The following is a 27333-nucleotide window of genomic DNA, read 5'->3' on the forward strand; positions in this document are numbered from 1 at the left end:
TACACTTTAGAAATCGACGATAAAGGAAAACTTTTGACCTAACTATACCACAAGCGCGATGACTTTACATTCCGTATTGTCAACTTTTCTTTCATCTGTGGCCAGGGACGTAGCTGCCTACAGAAAAAGTAACAAAAATAAAAACACACATTTTAAAGATGAAATAAAGGTTATTCATCACATATGCATACCATGAACGTAGTATAGGCTCTGAAAAACTGGCTCCAAAATCGTTAAAATTCAGGAGTTTCCCTCAGGGCTTTGCCTTGCCGGACTCACTGGGGGCCTTGAGCGATTCCCCCCCCCAAGACCCCTCGCCGTTATTTGCGTACAACTAAAACAGGCCTAGCTTTGCCCCTGGTATCGCGCTAGACTATTTACATTTAGGCTTCTGGAACAGGGCGATGTAGGTACAAGATTGAAGTCATCACTATAGAAGTTCTTTGTTGTGTTTGTCAGTTTTCCATGTCTGGTCTTTGTCAACTGGATAACATTCTTTTGATTTCCGCTAGTCAGAAAAATCTTGGTTGCTTTGATTACTCTTTGAATGTATTTCATTGAAAACTAACAAACATCTTGAGATTAAAATATTCATAACAAGCCTGTTTAACTCTCACTTTTATGAAGTGAGATCAAATATCTCCCTTTCATGTTCTACCGACTTATGAAGATAGAAAAATGCTGGCTTTAACGTACACTATTGTGACAAATTGTATTTATTTAATGCATTTTGTGAACAAATTACTTTATGGTCATCAGCATAAACTCGCGGCGTCGTGCATCGTTACGCAGCACCATGAGAACCGATTATGTTCATCGTGTCATAGTTTTCTTTTCTTCCTTTGTCTACGTACTCCAGACTTGACATTTTATCACAGGCCGGCCTAGGAACCAGAATTTTTTCTCTTTTTTAGCAAAATATATTATTAAATCATTTTTTTTTCAATATTTAAGTTATTATGTTTGTTATCAGACATGTCCGCTTGCTATTTAATGCTGTTTATGCTATGTCCAGTTTTTCGTCTATCTCCTTCCCTAAAACTGGGCATAGCATGAACAGCATTAAATGTCTGAGAACAGACAACAATAATTCAATTATGGAATCAAAATGATTTAATAACATTTATGTGATATAAAAAGAAAGAAAGAAATCCTAATCCCAAGGGTCTATGCATTTTATGAGCAACTCGGCTGGTACGTGACCCTGTTTGTGTGTGGGGGGCATGGATAGTAAATGTTAAAACCAGTTTAAACAAAATTTTAGTACAATTTTTGTCTATTTAATGGATCTCATCACCTAAGGTCCTTACAGTGAAAACTTGTTCTGAGTTCCGAGTATTTAAATCACAAATCGATTTTTCAGAATTGGGCGGAGTAAAATTAGGACGATAAGATATAACATATCAGATAAATCGGCAACCAGTCACTCACGACAGTTATCTCCCATTTCGTAGACGACGATGTAAACGATCATCTGATTGGCTGTTTTAAAACAAGCGGGCATTAGGAAAATAAAGAAACGAAGTCGAAATAAGAAATGGTATAAAATGTCTTTCACATTATTTTCACTTGCTAAAATTTGCTAGTGGAATTTTATAAATCATATAAGTAAAGTCCAGAAATAACCCAAAAAACTTTAAATTTAGCGATAGTAAATTTTCAGGACTTGCTAAATTTAGCTAGTGGAATAAAATTCTGAAATTCAATCCCTGCAAGTACACCTGGTCAGTGCTCTCAGTTTTTAGTGGAGTCTAAATGCTTATTAACTTTTGTTACTTTGTATATGTTTATTTTCGGTTATTTTGTGTTTTTTGATGTGTTTGTCTGTTTTCCATGTCCGATCTTTGTCCCTTGACTACATTCTTTTGATTTCCGTTAGAATCTTGGTTCATTTGATTACTCTTTAGTGCGAGCGAAGTCTGGAGCAAAAGTAATAGGTTCCGTACTTCATGCTATTTAACAAGTTTTTTTTATAAATTTTTCATTAGTAATAAGTGGGAGACTGCATAGGGTATTCCAAATATTCCAAATTATAGGAAGAACTGTTCAGGGTTCGGCATGGATAGTAGGGTTTAATCCAGATCCTTCCAACAGGAAGTAGCGTATTTGAAAAAACAACTTAGTTTTCTTTAAAACATTTCGTCTGCCCTGCATTTTTACTATTATTGAAGCTTTAACATATCCTGATATTGTGTTTTGCTTGGGCGAAAGCTTCTCAAGGGTCAGTGTGATGAGTGTTCAGACGAAATTTTATACTTTTAAGAGTGAGCTTTGCTTGCTTATTAGAATAAAACAGGTCTTACCAAATGAAAGGTGGTATAAATTTTTGTTTCAGTGGGTATGTTTCTAGTTTACCTATCAGTGTCTCATATAATTTTTATCGTCAGTCATTTGACAATTTTAACAATATACTAGTCAGGAAAAGTTTTGCACTAAGCCCATGTTCATTGTGGTATTTTTTTTTAAGAACTGTACAATTCTTATCTTTTTCTTTACAGTAATCAAGACTTATGATAACATGGCAGGAAGAACCAGACTACATTCGGAGATAATGTTCGGGGACAATGTCCCTGATGATGATATATCGTTCAAGAATCCCAAGAAGAGGATTTTGTTTGATGAGGAAACATCTAAAACAGCAGAAATGTCTGAGCATATGAAGTGTTACCTGAGAATTCGACCTTTCTCTGAAGAAGAGGCTCAAAATAATGAAGACCAGGTACATTACTTTGAATGATGTTAAGGAACGGTTTTGTTGGTATCAGTTGGCATGGTTTGAAGAAATCTTATCGGTTATCTTGATTTTTGAATTCAAAGGTGACACTGTCATGATTTTATGCTTTATCACAGAATAATTTTCACACTTTTATTGACTTCCTAAACATGTCTGCATATGACTATCTACACACTGATTTTGACCTGAAAATAAACACTTCAAAGAACAATTTAATGAAAAGTTTAACATTTTAATTTGTTGTTTGACAAACCAATGAAACCAATGAAAAACCAACATTTATGTATAGGTTACTAACCGTTTTAATTTTCAGTACGATCACAGACAGTATTTACATGTACTTGCAGTCATCTTTCATTCTAGTGTTTTTATGTAATCATTATACAAATTTGTTTCTCTTCAGAATTGTATATCCATTGAAGATGAACACACTATAGCAGCCCATGCTCCCAAGGATTCACATACTTTCAAGAACTGTGCCCATGGCCTAGGAAAAACTACCCACAAATTCAAATTTTCAAGAATTTTTGATTCAGCAACTACACAGAAGAATTTTTTCAATGACACTATGTTAGGACTGGTGAAAGACTTCATTGATGGACAGAACTGTTTGGTGTTTACATATGGTGTCACCAGCTCTGGCAAGACATACACTATTCAAGGTTGTTAGTTCATTGTTTATTTAGATCATTAAAAAACTTGTTTTTTTTTTATGTTTTTTTTGTTGTTTTTTTTTAACTTTGTTTCTTTTTTTTTTAAGAATTTGAATAAACTTTACTTCTTGTTGGAATAAATCAATGACTTGTTAAAAAATGAGCCAGACTGACTGGACAAATTTTTGTTTTATGATTCTTTTCAATTTTAATTAAATTTACACTTGGTTGTTGACCTAGTAATATCAGGTGTGAATCTAGAGTTTAAAGCATGTGCTACATAATTATTTTTTAAAAAACTTACTGATACATTTTTGCACTTGAGCATATGTTTAGAATCTTAACTGACAAAAAATGTGTTGAGCCAGTTGTGTATTTACATTTCAGTTTTACATTTTGTTTCTAGTAAATGTCTATTGAATAATCAATGTTTTCTACAACAGGAAAGCCAAAAGATGCTGGAATACTTCCCAGAGCTTTGGATGTAATTTTCAATAGCATTAATGGTAAACAGTGGCCTAACAACAGGCTGAAACCTAAAATGTTCATGGATGTGATGAAGCTGTCAACTGATCAGGCCGAAGAAGACTTAAAAATCAAAGAAAGGACAATGAAAATGGTCACATTTGAGGTATGTTTATTTGCTGTTTCACGCAGAATTAGTACAAACCAATCTTTTTCCTTTGATTTATTGTATCCTCCACCTTGCAGGAGGTTTATACAGACCTGATTTTCTTCCACTTAACTTATTTCAAATCTAGATTTTTCATATAGTTTTAATGCTTATAATTCTTTTTTTTTTCCTGTACATTTACTTCTGATTTTGTCTATTTAGGCTGTGTATATTGATGTATTGTATACAGTGATCATTGTGTCCTTCCATCTATTAGTGCCTCAAACCTGCTTTTTCTCCCTTTAAAGCAGAATTCTGCCTTTTTAAATCCTGATTTTACCGTTATGATTCTTTTTTATTACTGTATATTTACTTCTGATTTTGCCAATTTCTGCTTTGTTTGTTGACCTCGTAAAATCAGGTCTGGTTCATCCATCACAGCCGCTTGATATTTTGACAGCAGCGTTGTATAGCATTGGTACCCCATAATTTGGGATTCATTTTCAGACTGATCAACCTTATATCAGCGAGTGGTATCCTTTAATGAGCTTTGCTCATAGTTTTTATTGTTTTCAGTCTCAGTGATTCCCAGGAACCTTGGAAATAATGAGAGAATTCTGCTTTTTCAAAATTTGATTTTACTGTTAATTCAATTATTTTTTTGCTTTTGTTCAAGTATGATTCCTATTACTAGAAAAAAAAAAATGAAATGCCCTTTAAATGGTCTACCTTTAGTCGTGATAACATATTTGTATTTTGCTCTCCATGTGTTTGTCTATTGATGTATATCCTTTTAACAAAAAAATTGGAACTATGAATGGTAATTATTATTTTTTTTTTTTCATTTAATTATACAGTTTTATCAGAATAAGTTGCTCAGTGTTGGCAGTTTTCTGCTTTCGTTGCATTTCTTTGAAGTTTTGAAAAAAATGTTATGTTTCAATACCCGCCACAAGAAGTGACAAGATATGTGATACTCTCTGAAAGTTTTTGATCTCTCCTTCCTCTGATGGATCTAAGGTGATATCTTTAGAAGGTATTGAAAGATCTTTTTCAAACTTTGTATATCGTAAATTTTTATCATTTGATCACATATCAAGTTTAAATTTCAGTTTGATTGAATTATTTACACTAGAGTTATTGCCCTTTTAAATTGTTTTTCACCCCATAAATTTGTTTTCAACATGTCAGGGTATCCTTTTAATGTCCCATTAGATGCTCATTTTGTTTACCTTATACCTAGGAACCTGATGTAATGAGTCTACTTGGAGATGATGCATCGGACATGTCACAGATTTCCAATGCGACGACTTGTTCAGAGAGATCTAATGCATCTTATGACAGAACATCTAAAGGTTGGTATAGCTTGTGTTACTTTACCATGCACATGTACTCTACTGGTTGTGTATCTGTTATAGTAAAGACATTTACCAATGTTAGCTGTGTGATTGATGGTATGTTAGTGTTTTCAGTGTTCTAGGATTTTTCAGAAATTAATGTTTCCTCGGGAAAAATCCATATAAAATCAACTTTCCCACAGTCAATGAATGCTTTCCTAACAAAACAAATCCTTAAAGCATATGAAGCTTTCAACTTGCCAAGTGAAAGTGTAACTAAGTACCTAATTGTCCCTGACCCAAATTTCACTTGGCCCGGGTAACGGGAAATAGGAATCCTAGAACACTGTTTGTTTGTTTTTTTTACTGTGGGAAGTGTGACGACAATTAATTCTGGGCTGTTTTTCTTCTGTAATTTCCTTTGAAGGCTAGCACTGTGTTTTTCAAATGATTTTAGTCTAAATGCAACTTGGGTACAGTAATGCATGTATTACAGAGTACCAAGAAGTTCAATAATGATTTTATCCTTGCGCACAGATGGCTGTGTTTAGCACAGTGTGTAGATAAAACTGGCCCCCTTGGTTTAACCATGTGAGGTTTTATCAAGGGCCGAGGGCTTGTAGAAATTAGGTCTGTAGTTTTTCTAATTTTTTTCTTAAATTTTTTAGTTCTTTGATTGATTGTTTCATCTGTTTTGTCTGCCCTGTTAGAACAATGCCCCCATTAGTTGTTTTTTTTTTGTTGTTTTCAGGTAACCTTTTTTTTATTTTAACACTGAAATAAGGATTCATGAGCATCTGTACAGAATATACATGTATAACACATGTTTGGCGTAAAAGCATACAGAGCTATGCTACTCCTTTAGTATAAGGCCTGTGCTATTTCAAATCCACATGGTAAACACAGATTCTATTATTCTTAAGTTGAACATATAACATTATAACTATAATAAATATAAGGGCCAAGGAATGAAAATAATAACACCTGAATGTGAAGAATTTCTCTGTTGTGATGTATTTTTATACCCTCTAACGTGAAGTAAAGAGGTATTATGTTGTAAAGCAGAACTCCAACTAAGAATCTTGCAAAATGGGATTCCTGGTTGGAAAACCTACATATTTTTATTTTTGATATTTTGTTAAACAATTTTATAGTTATCAAAAATTAAGATGTGCTTTTCATATAACCCCTGTTCATAGGAGCTATAAATTATAAGAAATGTACTATAGAATTCATAATTAAGGGAGATAACTCTGCAAAGACACTAAAATACAGCAGAAGCCTAGGGCTACAAAAAATTAATTTGGGCTAGTGAAATGATGTGTACTTTTCTTGTTTTGTGTAGTTGAATCCTATACAGTCCTATATTAGTCAGGCTAGTCTTTGAGAATTTTGAAGGAAAGGACTGAATTTGAACGATTCTTACAAAGACTGCTACTTTAAGTACCATAAAATACAGTTTAAGTCCAATTTTCAGCAAAATCCAATTTGCAGATTTCGAGTTAGGCCATATTGAACTTTTTACCAGGTTGCACTCATGTGGGGAATATATTTTCGTAACATTTTTCTCAGGAACTATAAATCACAGCCACTAGGTATTTGATACACAACTTCAGTATAGGATTCCATATCATTGGATTCAATTTTTAGGGCTGTCACACTTCTACTTTCTGTTTCCAACTCTACGGCAACCTGGTTATATCTGTCTTTGACCCGTTTTTTGTCAATTTAGATTTTATCTTACAGATTCTTTAGATGAGGTTTTCTCTGACTTAGAGAACCGAGTGAGAGAAGAGGCAGCAGTATGCGTGGAGGACCAGGGACTTATTAAGTTCTCTGTTTGGGTCAGCTTTGCTGAAATCTACAATGAACAGATTTTTGATCTGCTGGAACCAATACCCAAGAAAAAGACCACAAGGCGACCAGTTCTTCGACTCAGTGATGACAAAAATGGTAGTCCATATATTAGAGGTATGTTAGTCTCTGATCAAAATGGAATACTAAGCACTCTGATGGTTTATAAGCAATGGGTCAATGAAAAAAAAACAACCTTTTAACTGCAGTTTGAACTACAGATTTTTGTGTTTAATTCTTACTTAAGTGGGCCATTCTGACTCTTTTGATCAATTCTTATGGTTTATTTTCAATAATTGTTGGGGAGTCAACACATTGCCCTACCAAAATACTCCTTGAAGTTGAGAAAAAGAAAAATGGAAAAATGAGTGCCCTATATAATCCATTGTTCGGAACTATTTTAATGCTTATTCATGGCTCAATATTAGCTGATCAGTTTTTAAAGTACTGTTTAAAAAAAAAAAACTATTCCATTAGGGAAATTTGGATTGCAGTAACTACATAAAACCAGTAAGGATTTCTGCAATAAATAAAGAAAGCTTATTGCTTATAGTGTACAATAACACCAACAAATTAAAGGAGCAATTTAAAAAAAAAGTTACAATGTCTAAATTTCTATGTTTATCTTGTTTTCATAGGTTTAAAAGAGATTCATGTCACCTCTGCTGATGAAGCCTATAACTTGTTAACAGTAGGCCAGAAGAATTTGAGGACTGCCTGTACAAAACTCAACCATCAGTCATCAAGGAGGTAGGGGTATAGCAAAGATGTGATTTTTAGTTTTTAAATTAAGGAAATGAACCTGTAAACTCTGATCTACATGCTACAAATTGTGGAATTAATTCTGTAAATATTCCAAATGGTTCCTGAAATTTTCTGATGTGGGCAGTATCAATGAAATCTGTAAAAAGGAATAAGAACTGATATCAGTTTCATTTTAAAATCTATTTTTTCTACTGTTGGATGTATAATATGATAGAACGATCTGTCTTTTTCAGCCACTGTATATTTAATATTAAGATCCTTAGAGTGGTGGACAAGGGTAACCCTAACCATGCTCGAGTTAGTATGTAAGTATACAGTTAGAAACCTGTTAAATTATCAAAATATAACTAGTAAAATTTCATTCATTTCTTTGTGAAATTCCTACAGGTAGTGGAGGACACCCGTGTTATTCACATTAAGTGGTAAGTATTAAATTAAGGAGGTAGACCTAGGGTAAGGGACACAACTTTTAAAAATCATTGGAACATTTGTGTTTAGCATTTGACATCAATCTCATGTAAGTATCAAAGTAACTCGGCCTGATTTCATTCTGTTTCAAAGGAAAGGTTGAAAGGCTTTGGTGAAATTGAATATGATACAAACATATCACTGATTTCAAGAGTTATTTCTCCTATCTTAGGTCTACCTCCTCAAATTGGCCACATTTATTTTATTAAATATTTCGTCAGAATCATAAGGAGTTTTCTGATGAAAGGTCGCTGAGAAGTCCAATGATGATTTTATCCTTGCTCACAGATGACTGTGTTTAGCACAGTGTGTAGATAAAACTGGCCCCCTTGGTGTGATCATGTGAGGTCTTATCAAGGGCTGAGGACTTCTTGTATAATAAGAAATAATCTGACACCAAAATAATTTTTTTTTTCTCGGAAAGTTAATATAATGGCTTGAGCGGCAAATTTTTGTCTTTTTTTTCTGGTTTTATGGAAGATAATTCTATTTTTAGCCAACTGGCTTCACTTTTTGGCATTTTTCACACCAAAAATTGCATGTCGATAAACAGCAAACCAACATTTTTTAAGGATGGCCTTTTAGATTCTTATAATACATGTCTAAAACACACAGGCTACCTTTCATGCAATATTCTGTTATTATCAATGTCACACCAACTTATCAAACGACTTGCATGCCACATCAAATACAATACATGCAAAACCTGTATAAATTTAAAAATCATCTTCATGCACATCTCTAGAGTAATAGTGAAATGTCAGGCTTCAATCCATTGTATCTGTATGTCAGAACACTTCTAAACAAATTCAATTATTCATAAAATTTTTGTTTTAAAATGTTCATTTATAATGATACTAAAATGTCATAGATTTTTATATTTTAATTAACACCAATATTTTGAATTGAACGTTTGTCCTTTTAATAGCATATTGTCAGTAGAATTATTACAAAAGTTTGATTTCTTTCCAACACTCCATGTTTTCCATTTTCCCTACTATTTTAGTTGTCATATAGAGCCTATTACACTGATAAAATTCACCATTCAGCAGGCTTTAGTATAGCTTAACAAAGTTGTGATAGAAAATGTCACGAAAAAAAAACAATTAGAAATACTTTACACATTTTGATTTCAAAACAATAGTCAGGCAAAAATACCAGAAAATTGTTTCGATAAACAAGAAATTATATTGTTGTGGCCTAAGGTCTAGTTTTTTGTTTATTATGAAAATTTTCCACAAATTTGGAAGTTATTTTGTTCTGTTGTTTCAGCTGTTTTGTCTGCCTTGATGGAACAATGCCCCTGTTAGTTTTTCATTATTTTCATATTGTTTTCTTTATTTTGACACTGAGAGAAAAAAAAGGATACCATAGCATGCACTGTATATCTGCTAAGGGTGTTAATTAATTTGAAAATTTTCTTTCTAATAGGCTGTCCTTGTGTGACCTGGCTGGGTCAGAGAGACATTCTAAGACCCAAAGTAAAGGAGACAGACTGAAGGAAGCAGGAAATATCAACACTTCTCTGATGACCCTTGGTAGATGTATAGAGATTCTGAGGAACAACCAGCATCACAAGTAAGAAACAATGAAACCTGTTTCTTAACAAAGGGAGTTTCACATTTATGACAACTAACCACAAAAACTCTAGTCAAACCTGTCTTAACAACCACCTGTATTCATCAATAATCTGTTTTAAGAAACTATGAATAAAATACTGTGAAAGTACTTTAATTCGTGAATACCAATTTTTATGGATTTGGGAAGAAACAAGTTCATGGATTCTTGAATTCATGGTTTTGAGGTTTTCAGTATACACATAAATAGAAACCTCCTTTTTGTTAGGAACCACATTTCTTGGTTTGACCAATCCATGAAAACCACAAAAATTTCTACCCCACGAACAGTAGTACTTTCACAGTACCTCTATGAAGGGCATTCTATTTGAAAATGATCAGATCTGCATATAAAGACTAAACGTCTTTTGTGAACAGGATTTTGCTCTTCCTTGGTGGTTTCATTTTCTTAACTAAAAAGATGGTTGTTTGAGTTCATGTTGGGGAATGTTTTCTATATCATAAGCTTTAAAATATATTTACTTTAAACTTTAAAAAAAAAAGTTTGAAATGTTGAATGGGAAATTGATCAGTCTTAGCTTTTCTTACTGCTGGTTGTGTCTATCTGAAGGGATACCATTCTCTGATTTATAAAGAAAGGTTGATAAGTAGGCCTGTAATGATACACCTACCACACGATATGATACATATATATAATGATATAAGGGTGACGATACGATACACCACAGCATGTTGTCCTATATATTTTCTTCAATTTGAAATAAAAATTATTCAACAGATTTAAAAATAGTGAATTTTGTTAAAGCCAGGTTTTGTTCTCACAAGACATGTCCTACTGTACTATCAGCAATTGTTTGAAAAAAAAGTTGTATTTTGACCTGTATCATACTGTATTGAAACCTCAGTCAAATGTATCATATCGTATCGTGACCAAAAGTATTGTGTTACATCGATATCGCAATGAATCGTTTCATCCTTTTTGATTAGGTATAAGTTTTGGCAAAAGATTCATATTATATCCTTACACAACGATATGAGTAATATATTGGAACACTTCTTGCATCCAAATTTCGTGGCAATTATCTCATGAATGCATTGATTTCAAATTTGGTACAATGCTTAATAAAGGGGGGCATACATTGTAAACAGTTTTAGTTACTGCCTGATATTAACTTCCAACATGTGTTTGAGTGGGAGTAAACTGTCAATGTGCCATGACAATGTATGCAAGTTCATATGAAAAATGTATAACTCTACAATGAAATATTACAAATGTTTTTGTATAGCCATTCATGATTTTCACCGAACTTCATCAAGAAGTGAAACCTTTAAAATAGTCCATGTATTTCTAGGGATAAGACACAGTTGATACCCTTTAGAGATAGTAAACTGACGAGATTGTTTCAGAATTTTTTTTGTGGACGTGGCAAGGCTGCCATGATTGTCAATGTTAACCAATGTTCCAGCATGTTTGATGAGACACTTCATGTTTTCAAATTCTCTGCGGTAGCAAAACAGGTAATTGTAAACAGAAAAAGAATGACAAGCAGACATGATTTTCTTCGATTTAAAATGAAATTCCAGTTTTTGGCATGCAGATTTTATTGTTCTGTGTTTTGTTTTTTGTTGTTTTTTTTTACAATATGTTTATTTTTATTTTGCAATTTGATGGCTTTGTAAAATCATGTCTGTATAAGAGCTATTTAATTAATACCTTTTGTGATCTTTTTAGATGTTTTAAACTGATAGTAAGGTGGCTTGAATTACATTGTATACACCATCTGAATTCTTGTCAACACATAGAGAACTTTTTCTTTTAGAACATTTTTTGAAATTTTTTGCAGCATTTCAATATAAAATTTTTTAAAGAATTTTGAGCCAACTAGCCAAATTCAGGACATTTAGGTTAGGGACAACTTTTGGAAATTTTCTGGGTTTTGGCGAATTTTAGCAATGACATTTGTGGAAAAAAAAGAGTTTGCAGAATTGGCTAACATGCCAAATGGTTGCTATATAAGTTCATTAAAATTGTTTAGCTCGGACTTGTTATCAGAAATTTATATGGCAAAGACTTAATTATCTGATTACAAGATCCTAGGTAAATCCATGTGTTAGAAAAACAAAAATAAATGTTTAAAAGTATTTCAAAGCAGTGACCTTAGCATTAAGTTTAAAGTGTGTTTGTAAGCAGTAAATGTACATGAAAGTTCAATTGCAGCCATAACATTGCATGAAAACTTAGCTGCAGCCAAATCATTACATGTAAGCTCAACTGCAACCCTAGCATTACATGTAAATTTAGCTGCAGCCATAACATAACATGTAAGCTCAACTGCATCCATAACATTATGTGTAAGCTCAACTGAAGTCACAGCATTACAGGTAGGTTACTGTAGCCATGATATCACAGTATGTAAATTCAATGTATCCATAACATTACCTGTAAGCTCAATTGAAATAGTAATATTTCATGTAAGTTCTACTGCAGCCACGATATTACAGTATGTAAGTTCAACTGTATCCATACATTGTAGTGTACATCTAACCATTGACTGATGCTTACTTAATAGATTGATATTGCATTTGTTCCTTTATGTATCCGTAGGTTGTTGTTGTTCAAAAGCCTGATCCTCCTCCAAAAAAAAGGATAAAATCAGTACCACCGCCCAAACAGGCTGTGAGACCATCTATTCCTTGGGCCACTCCAGGTAAGATCTTGGGGTGTCAGTTTCATTGGCTTTTTTTCCCTGATTGCTAAACATAGGGCTTGTTCACCAAATAGGGACAATGGTACATGTATGGAAGGAATTTGGTACAGTCCTTATTTGGTTCTTTCCAACTGTCTGTAGCAAAGCATTTTCTGTTACTTAAATACTACAATTACTCTGAAAAATGCTAGAAATTTGAATAAATTTATACATCCTTTAGATTATTTGTAGGTGAGGTTTTTAAGACCAAGGCAATTTTCAATTATTTCTTAACAATGGTCATCTTTGTTTCATTTTTAGAATTACTGATCACAGATTTTATTAAGAAAAAAAATATAACTTCAAATATGCCATTTTGTGGGATTTTTGATATCTTGACCCTGGACAATTTTACTTCATTTAGGTTTTGATATTTTACACTTTTTCCCTAAATATTAAAAAACCGGATAAATCTAATGAGCAATGGCTTTCAGTTTATATTATTTAAATCTTTAAATTACTGTATTTTAAGGTCGAGCTGATGTGTCCTTGATGAATTCAGCTCTTAAAAGAGGCCAAGAAGTTCCTTTGCCAGAAGATGATGACGATGATCTGGAAGATAACGACTCAATGGATGAATCTGAGAGAGCTGTAAGTGGCAGGTTTTAAGCCAGTAATCTAGGTTATGTATTAAGTAGTACTCCGGCTAAGAATCATGCAAAATGTGATTCATGGGTGAAAAGCCTACATATTTTTTTTAATTTTTGATATTTTGTTTGAAATGCCATAGTAAACAGAAATTAACAGTCGGTTTTTCATATACCCTGTTCTCTTAGGAGATAAAAATTATATAGAATGCACAGTAGATTTCAAAATTAAGGGAGATATCTCTGTAAATGACACTCAAAGACAATAGAATGTATTAGATTTTCAATGTTGATTATCTCCTAAGAGCAAACAGATTGGAATAAATATTAAAACATTTCTTAATATAGACCCATAAATCAACTTAATATCAAAAATAAAAATATGTAGCCTTTTTTGAGGTATATCACATTTTACAGATTTTGCATGATTCTTACAAACACTACTACTTAAGTATCTGTCTTTGTAAGAATCTTACATTAATGGCCTAGTGGTAGCTTCCTTGCCATGAATGTGTAATGTCAAGGGTTTCGATTCAAGTCATCATGTTACTATGTGCTTGCCTGTAATTTTGAGAACACTTTTTTTTATTTGACTTGAATTACTAAGTTCTAAGTATTACATTACAATATTAGTTTTAAGGAACTGTAGCTTTATAACTATTAATGAAAATATTGTTTTCTTTAAAGTATTGGGATTTTACTTGTAGGAGTTGATTCGTATAATTGAGAATCTACACGAAAAGTTAAAAGAAGAAAGAAGAAGCAAGTTGTTTTTAGAAAGAGATGTTCGAGAAGAAGTTTGCAAAGAGATGATGGATCAGATTGTCAAGATAGAGAATGAATATGAGTAAGGCCAAATTAAGATTTTTATTTTTTTAGTTCTTAGACCTTGTTGTCTCATTTTACTGCAAAATCAAGATTTTTATTTATTGAGCTGAAAGCACCCTCATCACATTTTATTTACAATAAAAGGAGGGGGAAAAATACTTTCCGTCCCTCCCATATTTTATGTGGAAAAAGTCATGGAGTTTGGGAATTATTTTTTTATACTACTGCACATGTAAGATCACCAATGATGGTCTATATGTACATGTTCTTGGTTTTTGTTTTGTAATTACTATTCCCTGCTCTATAAGGTCAAAAGATGGCAAATATTGTAAGTCCTTTGCTGGTGAGCACAACTCCTGATAACTTATTCGTAAGCCTGGCCTTTTGTCAGCACATGTATTATTATTTTCTGTTTGTCCTCAATTTTTGGATTATGAAAGGTCCCCTTCATCTATTTTTTCAAATTTTCTAATTGTTTGTGAAGTTGTGGGATATCATACATTAAAAAAGTTATGATGGGCATATACATTTTTTTCTTTATTACACCTACTGTTGAGGGATATTTGAAGCAAAAAAGGATATTTTTTCTCCTGAATTTGTTGTGTATATCGAAGACATAAGGGGATGGGTTTATGAAGTGCTATAGAAACACCATATTTTTTAGAAAGTGTCAAATAAAATAAATGATTTATTCAGGGAACAATTGAGAGAACGTGATATGATGGCGGAAGAAATGATGGAAAGGAAAATCAAGGTTTTGACAGACGCATGGTCGTCCCAGAAACGAAAGAGACCCAGACAGGAAGTTATGGAAGATGAAGACGATGAATGGGTGTCCAGTATACTGCTTCATCAAGAACAGGTCAAAGTTCAAGTATGTATCTATATTCATTGCTGTGTAAAAGTCATTCATCAAATGTGATGCTCTTGTTATACAAGTAATATTAAATGTTTTTCTTTGCTTCAGATGTTTGTAAACATCACCATTTTCTATTGACAAACTACTGTGAAAGTACTTTTATTCGTGAATACCAATATTCGTGGGTTTTGGGAAGAAACACAAGTTCATGGGTTCAAGAATTTGTGGTTTTGAGATTTTCAGTATACACATCAAAGAAAATATCCTTTTCTTTGGGAACCAAATTTCGTGGTTTGGCCTTCCCACAAAAAGCACGAAAATTGGTACCCCATGAACAATTGTACTTTTACAGTAAGTCAATACTGACTGTATCAATTGTTAACATCTTGTTGTGCAAGTTTTCAAGGCTCAGCTGAAAAGATAACCAGTATTACATCAGCCGTATACAGGTTAATTGCATTACTTGTGATTATTTCTGTATTGACCTTTAATCTTCTCAACCGTGCAGGTCCGGTTCTCAAAAGAATAGGCCTGCTGCAACGCTAAGCTTGTTGTAAAAGGCGACTACATAGTGCTCAGAACCCTTGTTGGGGACTAGGGCACTTTGCCCACAGAGCAACTGGGTTGTGTGCCCCAGGTGGTGGAATGGGGTACACCTGGCATGTCACATGCTGAGATTGTCAAGCTATAATACGGAAAACCTGACTGCAAACCATAGTGGTGCACCGTGTCGGGAAGATGCCAAGTTCCTCGCACGTTAAAAACCCTACTGTGGTATTCTTACGGAGTAGGAACCATAGGGCTCCGCAACATGAGGCTAAATTGCCCGATCCTACCCACCTCTCCCTATTTCCAGTGGCAATCAAAACTTCCCGACCCCCATTGTCCTTGTGTCCTATCCCATTTTTCATTTCATCATTTCATGTTCATTTTATCCACTTCATGTTTATCACCTGAATATAGCTGAAATATTGCTCTCGGGCGTTAAACCCCAACCAACAAACAAACAAACTTTTAATCTTCTCATATTACTCCTCTACCAGCTGTACACAGTTCTAACACTGTTTAAGATTTTTTTTTAACTTTTTTGGTTTTCCAAGAGAGCTATAAAAAGATTGTTCTCTATTATTTATGTCTGCTTTCCACTTAACAAAAAAAAAATAGATATAGATTTGAAAACTTGCAAAGGGAAAGTGAAGCTTAAAAATTACACTTGTGCTTTGTGACAAGAAGTAGGAATCTTAGAGCATCTAGTTAGGACATGGTTTAAATTCTTGATGGGTTTTTAGTTGTCTAGATGTGAGCTCAACTTCATAGAAAATTACTGTGATAAATTTCATGAAACTTTGTAGGTAGTAAGGACATGATATGTATTTGTGGGTATCACTGGGAATCTAAATTGTATGATCCACTGAATTTTGTGAAGTTAACCCCTTTGAATTTTGAAAAAGGGGGAGGGGAAAACAATGTAATTTTGGTTTGCTCTCTCAAGGGACTATGCATAGCTCTACAATCAATCTACTTCTGTTTATATATAGGTTAGGCCACACCAATATAATTTCTTGTGCTTCGAAAATTCATAATGAGATTGCTAGGGTGGCAAGCAAATTTTGTTTTCCTTTTTTTTTTCTCATTTTTTCTGGAAGGTTTTGTTTGTTTTTTTTTGCTATTACAACAAATACTACCTTTCATGCAATATTCTGTTGCTGTCAATATCACAGCAACTTATAAAAACAACATGCATGCCATTTCAGCTGCAATACAAGTACATGTATAAATTTAAAAATCATCTTCATGCAAATCTCTATAGTAGATGGTAAAATGTCAAGCTTCAATCAATTGTATCTCAATATATCAGAACACTTCTAAACAAGTTCAATTATTCATAAAATTTTGGTTTTAAAATGTTATAATAATACTAAAATGTCAAAGATTTTTATCATTTAATTAACATCAATTGACAAAGAGCTGAGTTTACAAAAACAAAAACAATTTTAAATTGAACATATGTCCTTTTAATAGCATATTGTCAGTAGAATTATTACAAAAGCTTTGATACAGCTTTTTACTACTAATACATGTATGTAGAGGAAACTCTTTTTTCTTTCCAACACTCCATGTTTTAGCTTCTTTTCCATTTTCCCTACACAACTGACACAAATACCTAATGTATCCATCATGTAAGAGGTTGTCATATTTGTCACCTAAGAGGTTGTCATATCCATCATGTAAGAGGTTGTCATATTTGTCATCTAAGAGGTTGTCATATTTGTCCTCTAAGAGGTTGTCATATCCATCATCTAAGAGGTTGTCATATTTGTCACCTAAGAGGTTGTCATATCCATCATGTAAGAGGTTGTCATATTTGTCATCTAAGAGGTTGTCATATTTGTCCTCTAAGAGGTTGTCATATCCATCATCTAAGAGGTTGTCATATTTGTCATCTAAGAGGTTGTCATATCCATCATGTAAGAGGTTGTCATATCCATCATCTAAGAGGTTGTCATATCCATCATCTAAGAGGTTGTCATATTTGTCATCTAAGAGGTTGTCATATTTGTCCTCTAAGAGGTTGTCATATCCATCATCTAAGAGGTTGTCATATCCATCATCTAAGAGGTTGTCATATCCATCATCTAAGAGGTTGTCATATTTGCCAAAATAAAGGCAACAATCACCAAAAGACGGTTGTGGACCAAAAGTAATTTGTCTCTATTTGGCTGTTGTGGACCAAAAGCAAGTTGTCTCTATTGGGTTGTTGTGGACCAAAAGTAAGTTGTCTCTATTGGGTTGTTGTGGACCAAAAGTAAGTTGTCTCTATTGGGTTGTTGTGGACCAAAAGCAAGTTGTCTCTATTGGGTTGTTGTGGACCAAAAGTAAGTTGTCTCTATTGGGTTGTTGTGGACCAAAAGTAAGTTGTCTCTATTGGGTTGTTGTGGACCAAAAGCAAGTTGTCTCTATTGGGTTGTTGTGGACCAAAAGTAAGTTGTCTCTATTGGGTTGTTGTGGACCAAAAGTAAGTTGTCTCTATTTGGTTGTTGTGGCCCAAAAGCAAGTTGTCTCTATTGGGCTGTTGTGGACCAAAAGTAAGTTGTCTCTATTGGGTTGTTGTGGACCAAAAGTAAGTTGTCTCTATTGGTCTGTTGTGCTCTTCTGGTTATTTATTGAAAAGAAGTGCTCACTGGTTTCTTGGAAATAACTATGGCTTCTTCATTGATATTTGTGATTGCAGGTGCCTTTAAAAGACAATAAAGAAATGTATTAAGCTTGCAGCCAGATTCTGCTAATCTGTCGTGATGACATGTTCTAAAACATGAAAGCTCCTGCAAACTAACTTTTCTGGTACCAGTGTCAATATTTGATATTTTGCACTGTACCTTTTCAACTTCATTGTACTATCTACCTAGGTTAATAAGCTTGTCACCTCTCGCAACCTTATTAGAAAATCAAGGCGTTTATGACGATTTCATCACAACTTAATTGCATTTTTCTTGTTGAAATTTGGGTCACATAGTAGTCCAAATAATTATGCTATCTTAGGAGGCTCATTTTTATTTCACATGGTCGCCTCTCTTAGTGAGGCATGAACATCAGATTTAAAATAAAACCTCATACAACAAAAAGATGAAGATTTGAGTCCACAATGAGAGGAAGAAAATATTTCTTTCTTATAAGACTGGACTTTTCTTACATTGAAATATGAGAGTAAACAAGCCTACAGCACCACTGTTTCCCTGATTTTCCAGAATTTAACATCATACACTTACCTCAAAGCTAAGCCAAGCAGTAATATCAGATCGCTCCAAACAAGTTTCTCAGAACTTGTCAGCAAATGTGACTGATTCAGTCTATCTTTGTAGCATACATGGTTTTCTCACCCTACCATTCTGCCATACAAAGTCGATTAAATTGATAGAACTCACCATTTAGGCAGACTTTAGTATATCTAAACAAAGCTTTGTTGGAAGTTCACAAAATTACAACAGTATAAAGTAGTTTACACATTTCAATTTTAAAACTAGAGTTGGGCAAAAATTCCAGAATATCTGTGAAACTAAAAAAAAAAAATTCCCTCTAAAAACTAAAAATTTCAATGGCGATTTCAACAAACAAGAAACTATATTGGTGTGGCCTAAGGTCTAGTTTTCATGGTTTTCCTTTGTAATACAAATAACAAAATTGCAAAACCTTTGAATTACATGTAAAAAAAAAATATTTGATTTTCTGAAATCCATGTGTTATTTGTAAGATTATAATACATGTAATTTTCTTGATCTGTTTCATTTTCTAACTAACATTTCCTATTTATTCTGGAATCCATATGTAATTGGTATGACATATGTTTCCTCAATCAAAGTTTTGACTTCTTTTAACTTTTTAGACTCCTTATTGTACCCCGTTCAATGAGTTGGTGGTACACATGTATGTCCATCTGTCTGATTTTTGTCAAATTTATTCCGCCATATATTGTAAGCGATTTTGGTTGCTCTCCAATAACAACTTCGTGTTTTTTTGGGACTTGTATGAGTGGGGTATACCAAGCATAACAACAAGTGCAAAATCAACGTCCATGCTCCCAGTTTTTAGTGGAGTCCGAGTTGCTCATTTACTTTTGTTTCTTTGTATGTATGATTTTAGTTACTTTATGTTCTTTGTTGTGTATGTCTGTTTTCCATGTCTGGTCTTTGTCCCTGGATTACATTCTTTTGATTACCGCTATAACCTTGGTTCCCTTGATTACTCTTTCAGTCAAAAGAAAAAGAATTGGAGGAAGTGAAGGATGAACTGGATAAGGTTCAGACACAACTTAACAAGTATATCTCTGAACAGGAAGATTACATTGGTAAAAATACATCCTTACAGTTCCAGCTGGCTGCAGCTCAAAAGTCAGAGGTAATAACAAAACAACACATTTAAATGGCTGTGCTTTATATTTTCTTTTCTCTTAGTAAATTTTTTATGATCTTGCTCATATATTTAATGCAACATTTATAAGTACCGTATTCTTCTGTGTATACCGCACTCATAAAACAAAATTATAATATTACTTTCTCTTTCAAATGCAGACAGAAGCAAAAGAAGAAGTGAAGACATTGAAGGAGAAATTGAATGCAGGCTTGGTTAGTCATACGAAATCAGTGAGTACATGTCAGTCATGAATTTTGACGAAAATAGGTGACCAAGGCCTATTTCAGTAAAGGTGAAAAGGTTAAAGTTCATGTTCCCAAACTTACTTATTAGATTTATTTTTATTAAGAACAGAAATATTGTAAACAAAGCAATTTTGCAGCAGTTTTTTTTGTTATTTGGGTTGGTAAGTACTGGATGGCAAAAATTAAGCTTTGTGAATATTTTCTTTGAGGAACATTAAAATACAATTTTTAGGAGCAATTACAAATTTAAATCTGTGGTTAAGTAGATTGATTACAGAAGCCGGCATCTAACAGCTATAAAAAGGGAGCTAAAATTTCACATTATACTGTTTTCATATCCTCCCACCTGACTAAAGGAACGAAAATGAAATTAATGTTTCCACCATTGTGTTCTGACAATCACTGTTGATTTTCATTTTCAAAAAAGGTTAAGGCATTTCAGTGCTTGTCTCCATTGAATTTATTTATATTATGTGTTTTATTATTTCCATAGAGAGGCAGTGAAGTAGACTTTGGGAACAGCTGTTTGTTGGAGACTTTGACCCAACAGTTAAAGGAAGCTAAAGATCAAATCAAAGAACAGGTATAACTGAGAATTCAATATTTTGGAGAGAATGAATATGCATTACAGGATCAAGCAAAATTTTCAAAAGTCTTGACCAGGAAATAGGCAGTGACAGAATGCTTGTCAATGTAAACAAATATTAATCTAGTGAAAATAATGCTTGAAAAAGTTTAACCGTTGTTCTCTCAGTGCCTTTTCTCATTGAGTGCATGAATTGTAATTAGTGCCTATCTTCATTGAATGCATGAATTGTAATTATCTTCATGTCTGTTTTGGTGTAGAATTTTTTTTTTTTTACGTATGGTAGTGTTTTAAGAAACTGTTGTTTATAAGTAGCTATGAGCAAGCAAGTTTTCCAATCACTGGTAATTTTTCAACTTGGGTAATCTTACACTTTAGTTAGCTTTGTGAATATTACATTCCATTAAATCTACTTCTCTTGTTGTGATGCTTTTTGTCATAATTGTTCCTTATATTCCTTTATCAGGCTGAAGAAATAGAAGAGCTGAATGCCATGCTGACAGAGGCTGGTGAAACATTTCAACAGAAGGAAGACAAAATTAAACAACTGGTATTTTTATTTAATTTTTATACCAGAAATGATCTTTTGTTTTCTCTTTTTTTTTCACTGTATAGAAAATAACTCTTTTTTGAAATCCAGATCTTAAGTAAAGAATCTATATTATACTACGACTCATTACAGTCAGAGCTATATTGCAATCACCTTGTCTGTCCCGTCCATCTTTTATACTTTACACAGCTTCTTAAGGAGGGAATGCACTTCTCTTCTACATGTGCATGTATACAATCAATGTCAATACATGTAACCGTGGATTTCTCTAACTTAAATTTCTCATACACTCAAAGTAAATTAATAGTCCAAACAATAGTAAATCTTGGAGGTTTAACCTTCCTGATTTGAAATGGTCAGATTTCAATTTTTTTTTAAACTAAGATACATGCTGTATGTTATAACCTACATAAATGCTAAGACCAGTATGATTGGAACATGAATTTGAAGCTCAGTCTTCTTTGACTGAAGATTTTTAGGGTTTTTGTTGTTTTTGTTCTTATGTAGCTGTCTTTGTAAGGATCATGCAAAATCTGAAAAATGCGATACACCCTAAAAAAGGCTACATATTTTTATTTTTGTAATTAAGTTATTTTATGGGTCTGTACTATGAAATGTGTAATTATTCATTCAAATCTGCCTGCTCTTAGGAGATAATCCACATTGAAAATCCAGTAGATTCTCTTGTATTTGAGTGCCATTTACATAGTTATCTCCCTTAATTTTGAAATCTACAGTGCATTCTATGTAATTTTTATCTCCTTAGAGCACAGTTATATGAAAAACCAATTGTTAATTTCTGTTTACTGTGACATTTCAAACAAAATATCAAAAATAAAGATATGTAGGCTTTTTACTCATGAATCACATTTTGCATGATCCTTAGCTGGAGTGCTACTTAAGTAAAGAACCTCGAATTTTGGAATTGACTGATGATGAGACTTGACTGATGAAGAATATTCATTGAGTTTGAGATCAAAGGTCAGAATCTGATCTTTATACTTAATATATAAAGTTAGGGGAGGATGAGCACTGCTCAGGTTCAGATTATCTTTAGTTTAACATACTTTTTACAGATGTTTGCATTTTTTTTTAACAAGACACTTAAGTTATGATATCTTTGTAGGAATCCCTTATTTCTGAGTTACAAGTAGCATTAGAGGATAGCAAACATGCTGTCACAACTGCAGAGGAACGCCTTGTTCTCAAGGATGAAAAAATTGTTAAACTGGAAACAGAGGCATCAGAATTCCAAGGTAATGAATTCATAACAGATAAAAAGGGATTTGACTATCCACCAGAGGGCAGTCTTTGTCCTCCATTGTCATTAAGACATTCTAGTCAGGAGTTTGTGATCCATCGACCATTACAGAATACAAGCAAGGTATTACAAGTGGTACTTACACCATTACAGAATCGGCTTACTGCTCATCACACAAAAACAAGCCTTCTTCGGCTAAAGAACTCTCCAGTAGCAGACAAGACTCGTAACAGAGTACCTTCCAAGAGACCTGTTAACATTCATATTGCTAATGATAAGGAAAATATCAAAGTTGTGAAGCGTAAGGTTGTTGATCGCTCACGAGAGAGTCTTAACACTAGCAAGAGACGTCGGCTAAGTAAATCTGTTAAACATAAATTGTCCAGATTATCTGGGAAAATGAGTGGTGCTAAGTACAATCTCAGGACAAGGCATTGAAGTTAAAGGTGAAAAGGATGTTTTAAAATCCAATAAGCCTAAAATTATTACCTCCTTTTTTTTACGAATTAAAACTTGATCATTTTCATCTTGACATGAACAGGGTGTGATTTTGCTCGTTTCTTTTTTTTTTTTTTTTTTTTTTCGTATTCTCTTTGTAAAACCTCTCTACCCATTATTCTTTATTTTCTTCACAATTTCTTAATCGCATCAAGGGAGTTTTTGTTTTGTGTATGTATAACCTGTGATGACCTTCAGATGCCCTTTTGCACGTCTGAGTTTGGACACGTCCTATATGTTCAGTTTATTGTTTTAACCTAAAATTTGCTACATGGAAAGCATTTTTCTGTACAGTTGGGATTTTTATTCCTTTTTACTATGTTTAGTTTTTTTTATTTTTTGAGGGATATTAAAATATCCAAATATATATATAATAAGTTATTGTAATACATCCATAAAAGGTGTGTTTGATCTAGAAGCTGGAAGAATACCTTTGCATTTTTTTTTCAATTTAAGGGCCCAACTTGATCATATGTGACTTTTCTGTATATTGTTAGGGTCAAACAGTGTGGGCTATATGGCCACTTCTGAGATTATTACCCCAGAAGGCAATTAGAGAGCTTCTATGTAAATTGCAAAAGTTATTTTCATAATTACTGCAAGTAGAAAAATTAAGTGCAGTTCCAATAAATCGTATTTTGAACTGGAGGACGGTACTTTATTGCCAGTGAACTCAGTCTTAGAAGCAAATGTAAGCGTAGTCAGTCTCTTTCATCCAGTTTGTCAAGAGTTTGACAGCCACCCATGCCTTCCTCCATATTACATACATTTTTATGGAACAGTATGTTTATAGCTCTGGTTTAATTTGAAAAACTTTTTATAGTACATGTATACGATACAAAGATACTAGTAGGATATCATTCAATATATTAATAGCTTGTGGTGTTATGTAATGTAATAATAGCTCAGTTATTGTTAAATGTAAGGGCTGTTCCAGAATTGAATGTATGAATTTGGGGAGGGGGTTTGGGAGACACTTTTTTCTCTACCCCACCACCCACAAACCCACAAATTGATGATGATCTCTATTGTTCAATTTAACACACCCCTTCTTTTTCCATAATTTATTAGAAGTACCTCGGGATCCCCACAATTAAATCTGGAACAGCTCTAATGTAAACTTGTGTGGGTTGAACCCTCTTTTAGTTTTAAATTTATCTATAATTTAATGCCTGAAGTCATTCTTTAATTTGTTTTTCATTTTCATCGGTAATATGAATAATAGAAAAGTTTTCTCACCATTAATTGCACATTTTCTGTCAACAACCGATAACTGTGTATTTACAAAAAAGTTGTGCAAATCAAATAAATATAATTGTTTTTAAATTCTATTGCTTGAAATGACTAAAAATGAGAACTCTGTGTAAGGAAAATGCTTGTGGTAAACTGGATACCTATTAATATTTGAGCCTATACAAATCAAGTGCATAGGCAGGTTCTCGTGTATTTTTTAGTGTTTCTCTAAAATCACTGTATTTTGTTCTTTATATATATATATATATACACACTCTTCTCCTTAGTATTATATTAAGGCTTAACAAATTTTATGTTTTCTGTAACATTTTCTTAAAAAGTTAGGGTCAAAATGTGTGACATTTTGATTATTTTTATTATTATTATTTTTTTTTTTTGATATTTTCATTCGTGTAGTAATACTTTTGAAATATCTTGATGTCCAGGTCTCAATTTCACAAAAAGTCGTATGTGTAAAGTTGATCGTAAGTAATGACATCATAAACTAAAATAGCATTGTGACGTCATGATTTACGATCAATTTCACACTTGCGACTTTTTGTGAAACCGACACCTGGAAAAACAAGAATGTTTGCTCTCTATTTCCACTCATTTTTTGTTGTTAATTTTTTACTTGTACAGCGAAACTTGGAAAATTTATTTACATGTATGTCTGAGAATATTCTTGACAATTTGTGATGTCATTAAATTAAAAGACTTTGATTGGAGTTGTCATGGAAGTTAAAAATATTCATAGACTTGGGTATTTTTAAGATTTGTGGTGCTGGGGCCTGGTCTAAGGTCACCAGATTAGCAATATTTTGTTGTTTTTTTTTTCAATTTGTTTTGCATTTTCTTTAATATTTCATTTTTTCTGAGGTTACAGAAACACACAATATTTAGGCCTATATACTGATATATATATGTCTGCCAGGTACTGTGTACTGTGATAATGAGGTGATCTGAATAAAATTTTACCCACATTTATAATTCTGGCTTTATTTATAATTAGTTATAATTCAAAGTTTATCTGTTCTGAAATTAGTGTACATGTGTATTGGCATCCACAAAACTAGACCAGATCGAGGATTTCAACAAAGAAAAAAAAAACATTTTCCACAGCTAAATTGTTTAAATGCTTTTCATAAAAAGTAAGAAAAATGTGTGATTTTTTTTTTATGTATTTTGTTAATATTTTGTGAATTTCAGTGCAATATCACCTGGCAGGCACATTGACATGCTTTTTACCTGCATCCTATGTTATCTTATATAATAACATTCACCTGGATTTTTCTCCTTTCAGGTGAGTTACTAGCTGTGCAGTCAGGCATGTCCAGGTGTTTGCCAGGTTGGAGATTTCCTTTTTTTTTTTTTTCTTTTCAACTAAAGGTTTGGTTTGAATTTGAAAGAAATATTTATTGTTTGTAAGTTAACGAGAAAGAATAGAAAAGGCAGGAAAACAAACAAAATGACATTTAAACCTTTGACTGTAAAATGATAACCGTGATTAGAATGAGGAATAAAATTTGGGGACTAAGGCTATGTAAAGAAGGCAGACAAATCACTTTAGTCACACAACTAAGAGAATACACACCCAAAACTAAAGAAAAAGTGAAAAATTTAGACTACATTGACCAGGTGCGCCAGTAGGGTAAGCATTCCCTGCTTTTCTCGAACTGCCTAAGGAATTGCTCGTATGATGTGAAATCTGGTGACAGAGTTAAAACAGAAGAGGAAAATACAGCATTGAGAAGATATTTAGTCCCATGCTTTAATATTAACCATGCTATCAGTAATCAGAATATAAAATGGTTAAGAAAAAAAGACTGGAAGATTGATTACAGTTATAAAGGTGTTGATTATAAAGTTCAAGCATACATGCATGTTTATAATTAGTAGCACTCCGGCTAAGAATCATGCAAAGAGTGATATATGGTTTGAATGCATACATATTTTTATTTTTGATATTTTGTTTCAGATGTTTTAGTAAACAGAAATTAACATGTTGTTTCATGCAACTCTGTATTAAGAGAAATAAATTATACAGAATGTATTGTAGAATTCAAAATTAATGGAGAAAACTCAGTAAATGACATTGAAATACAATAGAAATTATTGGATTTTCTATGTTAGTAATCTCATAAGAACAGACAGATTGGAATGAAAAATTACACTTTTCATCATATAGGTCCATAAAACAACTTTATAATGACAAAAATTAAAATGTACAACCATTTTTATGTGTGTATCACATTTTACAGAATTTGCATGATTCCAATAAATACTGCTACTTTCAAGCTTTTTAACTTCTCAGATTTAAAAGGATTTGTATTATTCAACATTTGACAGACAAAAATAATATTGAGGGGAATCCCAGAAAGAGTTTGATCTTGACCCTAAATGTGTGTAGGAAGTGTTTAACTCTAAAAATTATATTTGCTTGTTTCCTAACAAGTGCTTTATGAGCTACTGATATACAGATTTTTGGAAAATTTGTAAATGTTGCAAAGTGGTTGAGGGACATAGTTATGGTCAGTATAGGTCCATCACACATTATATTTACATCTCCTCTGAAACTGCTAGTCAGATTCCTTTTAAATTTTATAGGATAAATTGTGAAGAAATAATGTACATTTTCACACTGTGCCACCATTTTGATAAGACAAATCTTTGAGAGTAACAAGACTGACTACCGGTATTTTCAACATTTTTCTATCATAGAAGTACTTGTGGTACCACATTCAGTTTTCCAATATAATTTTTACTGCCGCCAACAACAAAAAAAATTGGAAAGTGCAAAGTTGTAACATGTTCTTTATGAATGCTACAGACAATGCCTGCTTCTAGTTTTGTTCAGCCAACAACTTGACAAAGTAGTCAGTGAGAAGATTGAACGAATTTCACCACTTCAATGAATTCATGTTTAAGGGTTTTGGTAATTTGTGAAACAATGCAACAATGGCTAGAGATGATAAAATCTAAATACCTTTAATTGAAAAGAATGAAAACAGTTCCTGTAAATGATTTAAG

The 27333-nt window shown here is 32.9% G+C and overlaps 1 protein-coding gene across 3 annotated transcripts in view; it reads left to right on the forward strand.

Annotated features, from left to right (window-relative positions):
• The first annotated feature begins 1467 nt into the window (after positions 1-1467).
• LOC148601488 (uncharacterized) overlaps positions 1468-27333 on the forward strand; it is a 52062-nt gene continuing 26196 nt past the window's right edge. For 2 of the 3 annotated variants that reach the window (XM_088554736.1, XM_088554738.1), the window contains exons 1-19: positions 1468-1540; positions 2499-2719; positions 3138-3396; positions 3831-4018; positions 5244-5355; positions 7084-7308; positions 7830-7941; positions 8190-8261; positions 9856-10002; positions 11339-11519; positions 12607-12709; positions 13221-13339; positions 14043-14182; positions 14860-15037; positions 19772-19915; positions 20089-20160; positions 20669-20758; positions 21228-21311; positions 22438-22567. In XM_088554736.1, coding sequence (XP_088410862.1) covers positions 2519-2719; positions 3138-3396; positions 3831-4018; positions 5244-5355; positions 7084-7308; positions 7830-7941; positions 8190-8261; positions 9856-10002; positions 11339-11519; positions 12607-12709; positions 13221-13339; positions 14043-14182; positions 14860-15037; positions 19772-19915; positions 20089-20160; positions 20669-20758; positions 21228-21311; positions 22438-22567 — 2557 coding nt within the window. In that variant the 5' untranslated portion in view covers positions 1468-1540; positions 2499-2518. The remainder of the gene's footprint in view (positions 1541-2498; positions 2720-3137; positions 3397-3830; positions 4019-5243; positions 5356-7083; positions 7309-7829; positions 7942-8189; positions 8262-9855; positions 10003-11338; positions 11520-12606; positions 12710-13220; positions 13340-14042; positions 14183-14859; positions 15038-19771; positions 19916-20088; positions 20161-20668; positions 20759-21227; positions 21312-22437; positions 22568-27333) is intronic. The other variant, XM_088554737.1, reaches the window with a different exon arrangement.

The sequence above is a fragment of the Perna viridis genome, chromosome 12 (genome assembly GCF_037379345.1).
Source record: "Perna viridis isolate PV_CMFRI_1.1 ecotype Kerala chromosome 12, ASM3737934v1, whole genome shotgun sequence".
Taxonomy (NCBI): domain Eukaryota; kingdom Metazoa; phylum Mollusca; class Bivalvia; order Mytilida; family Mytilidae; genus Perna; species Perna viridis.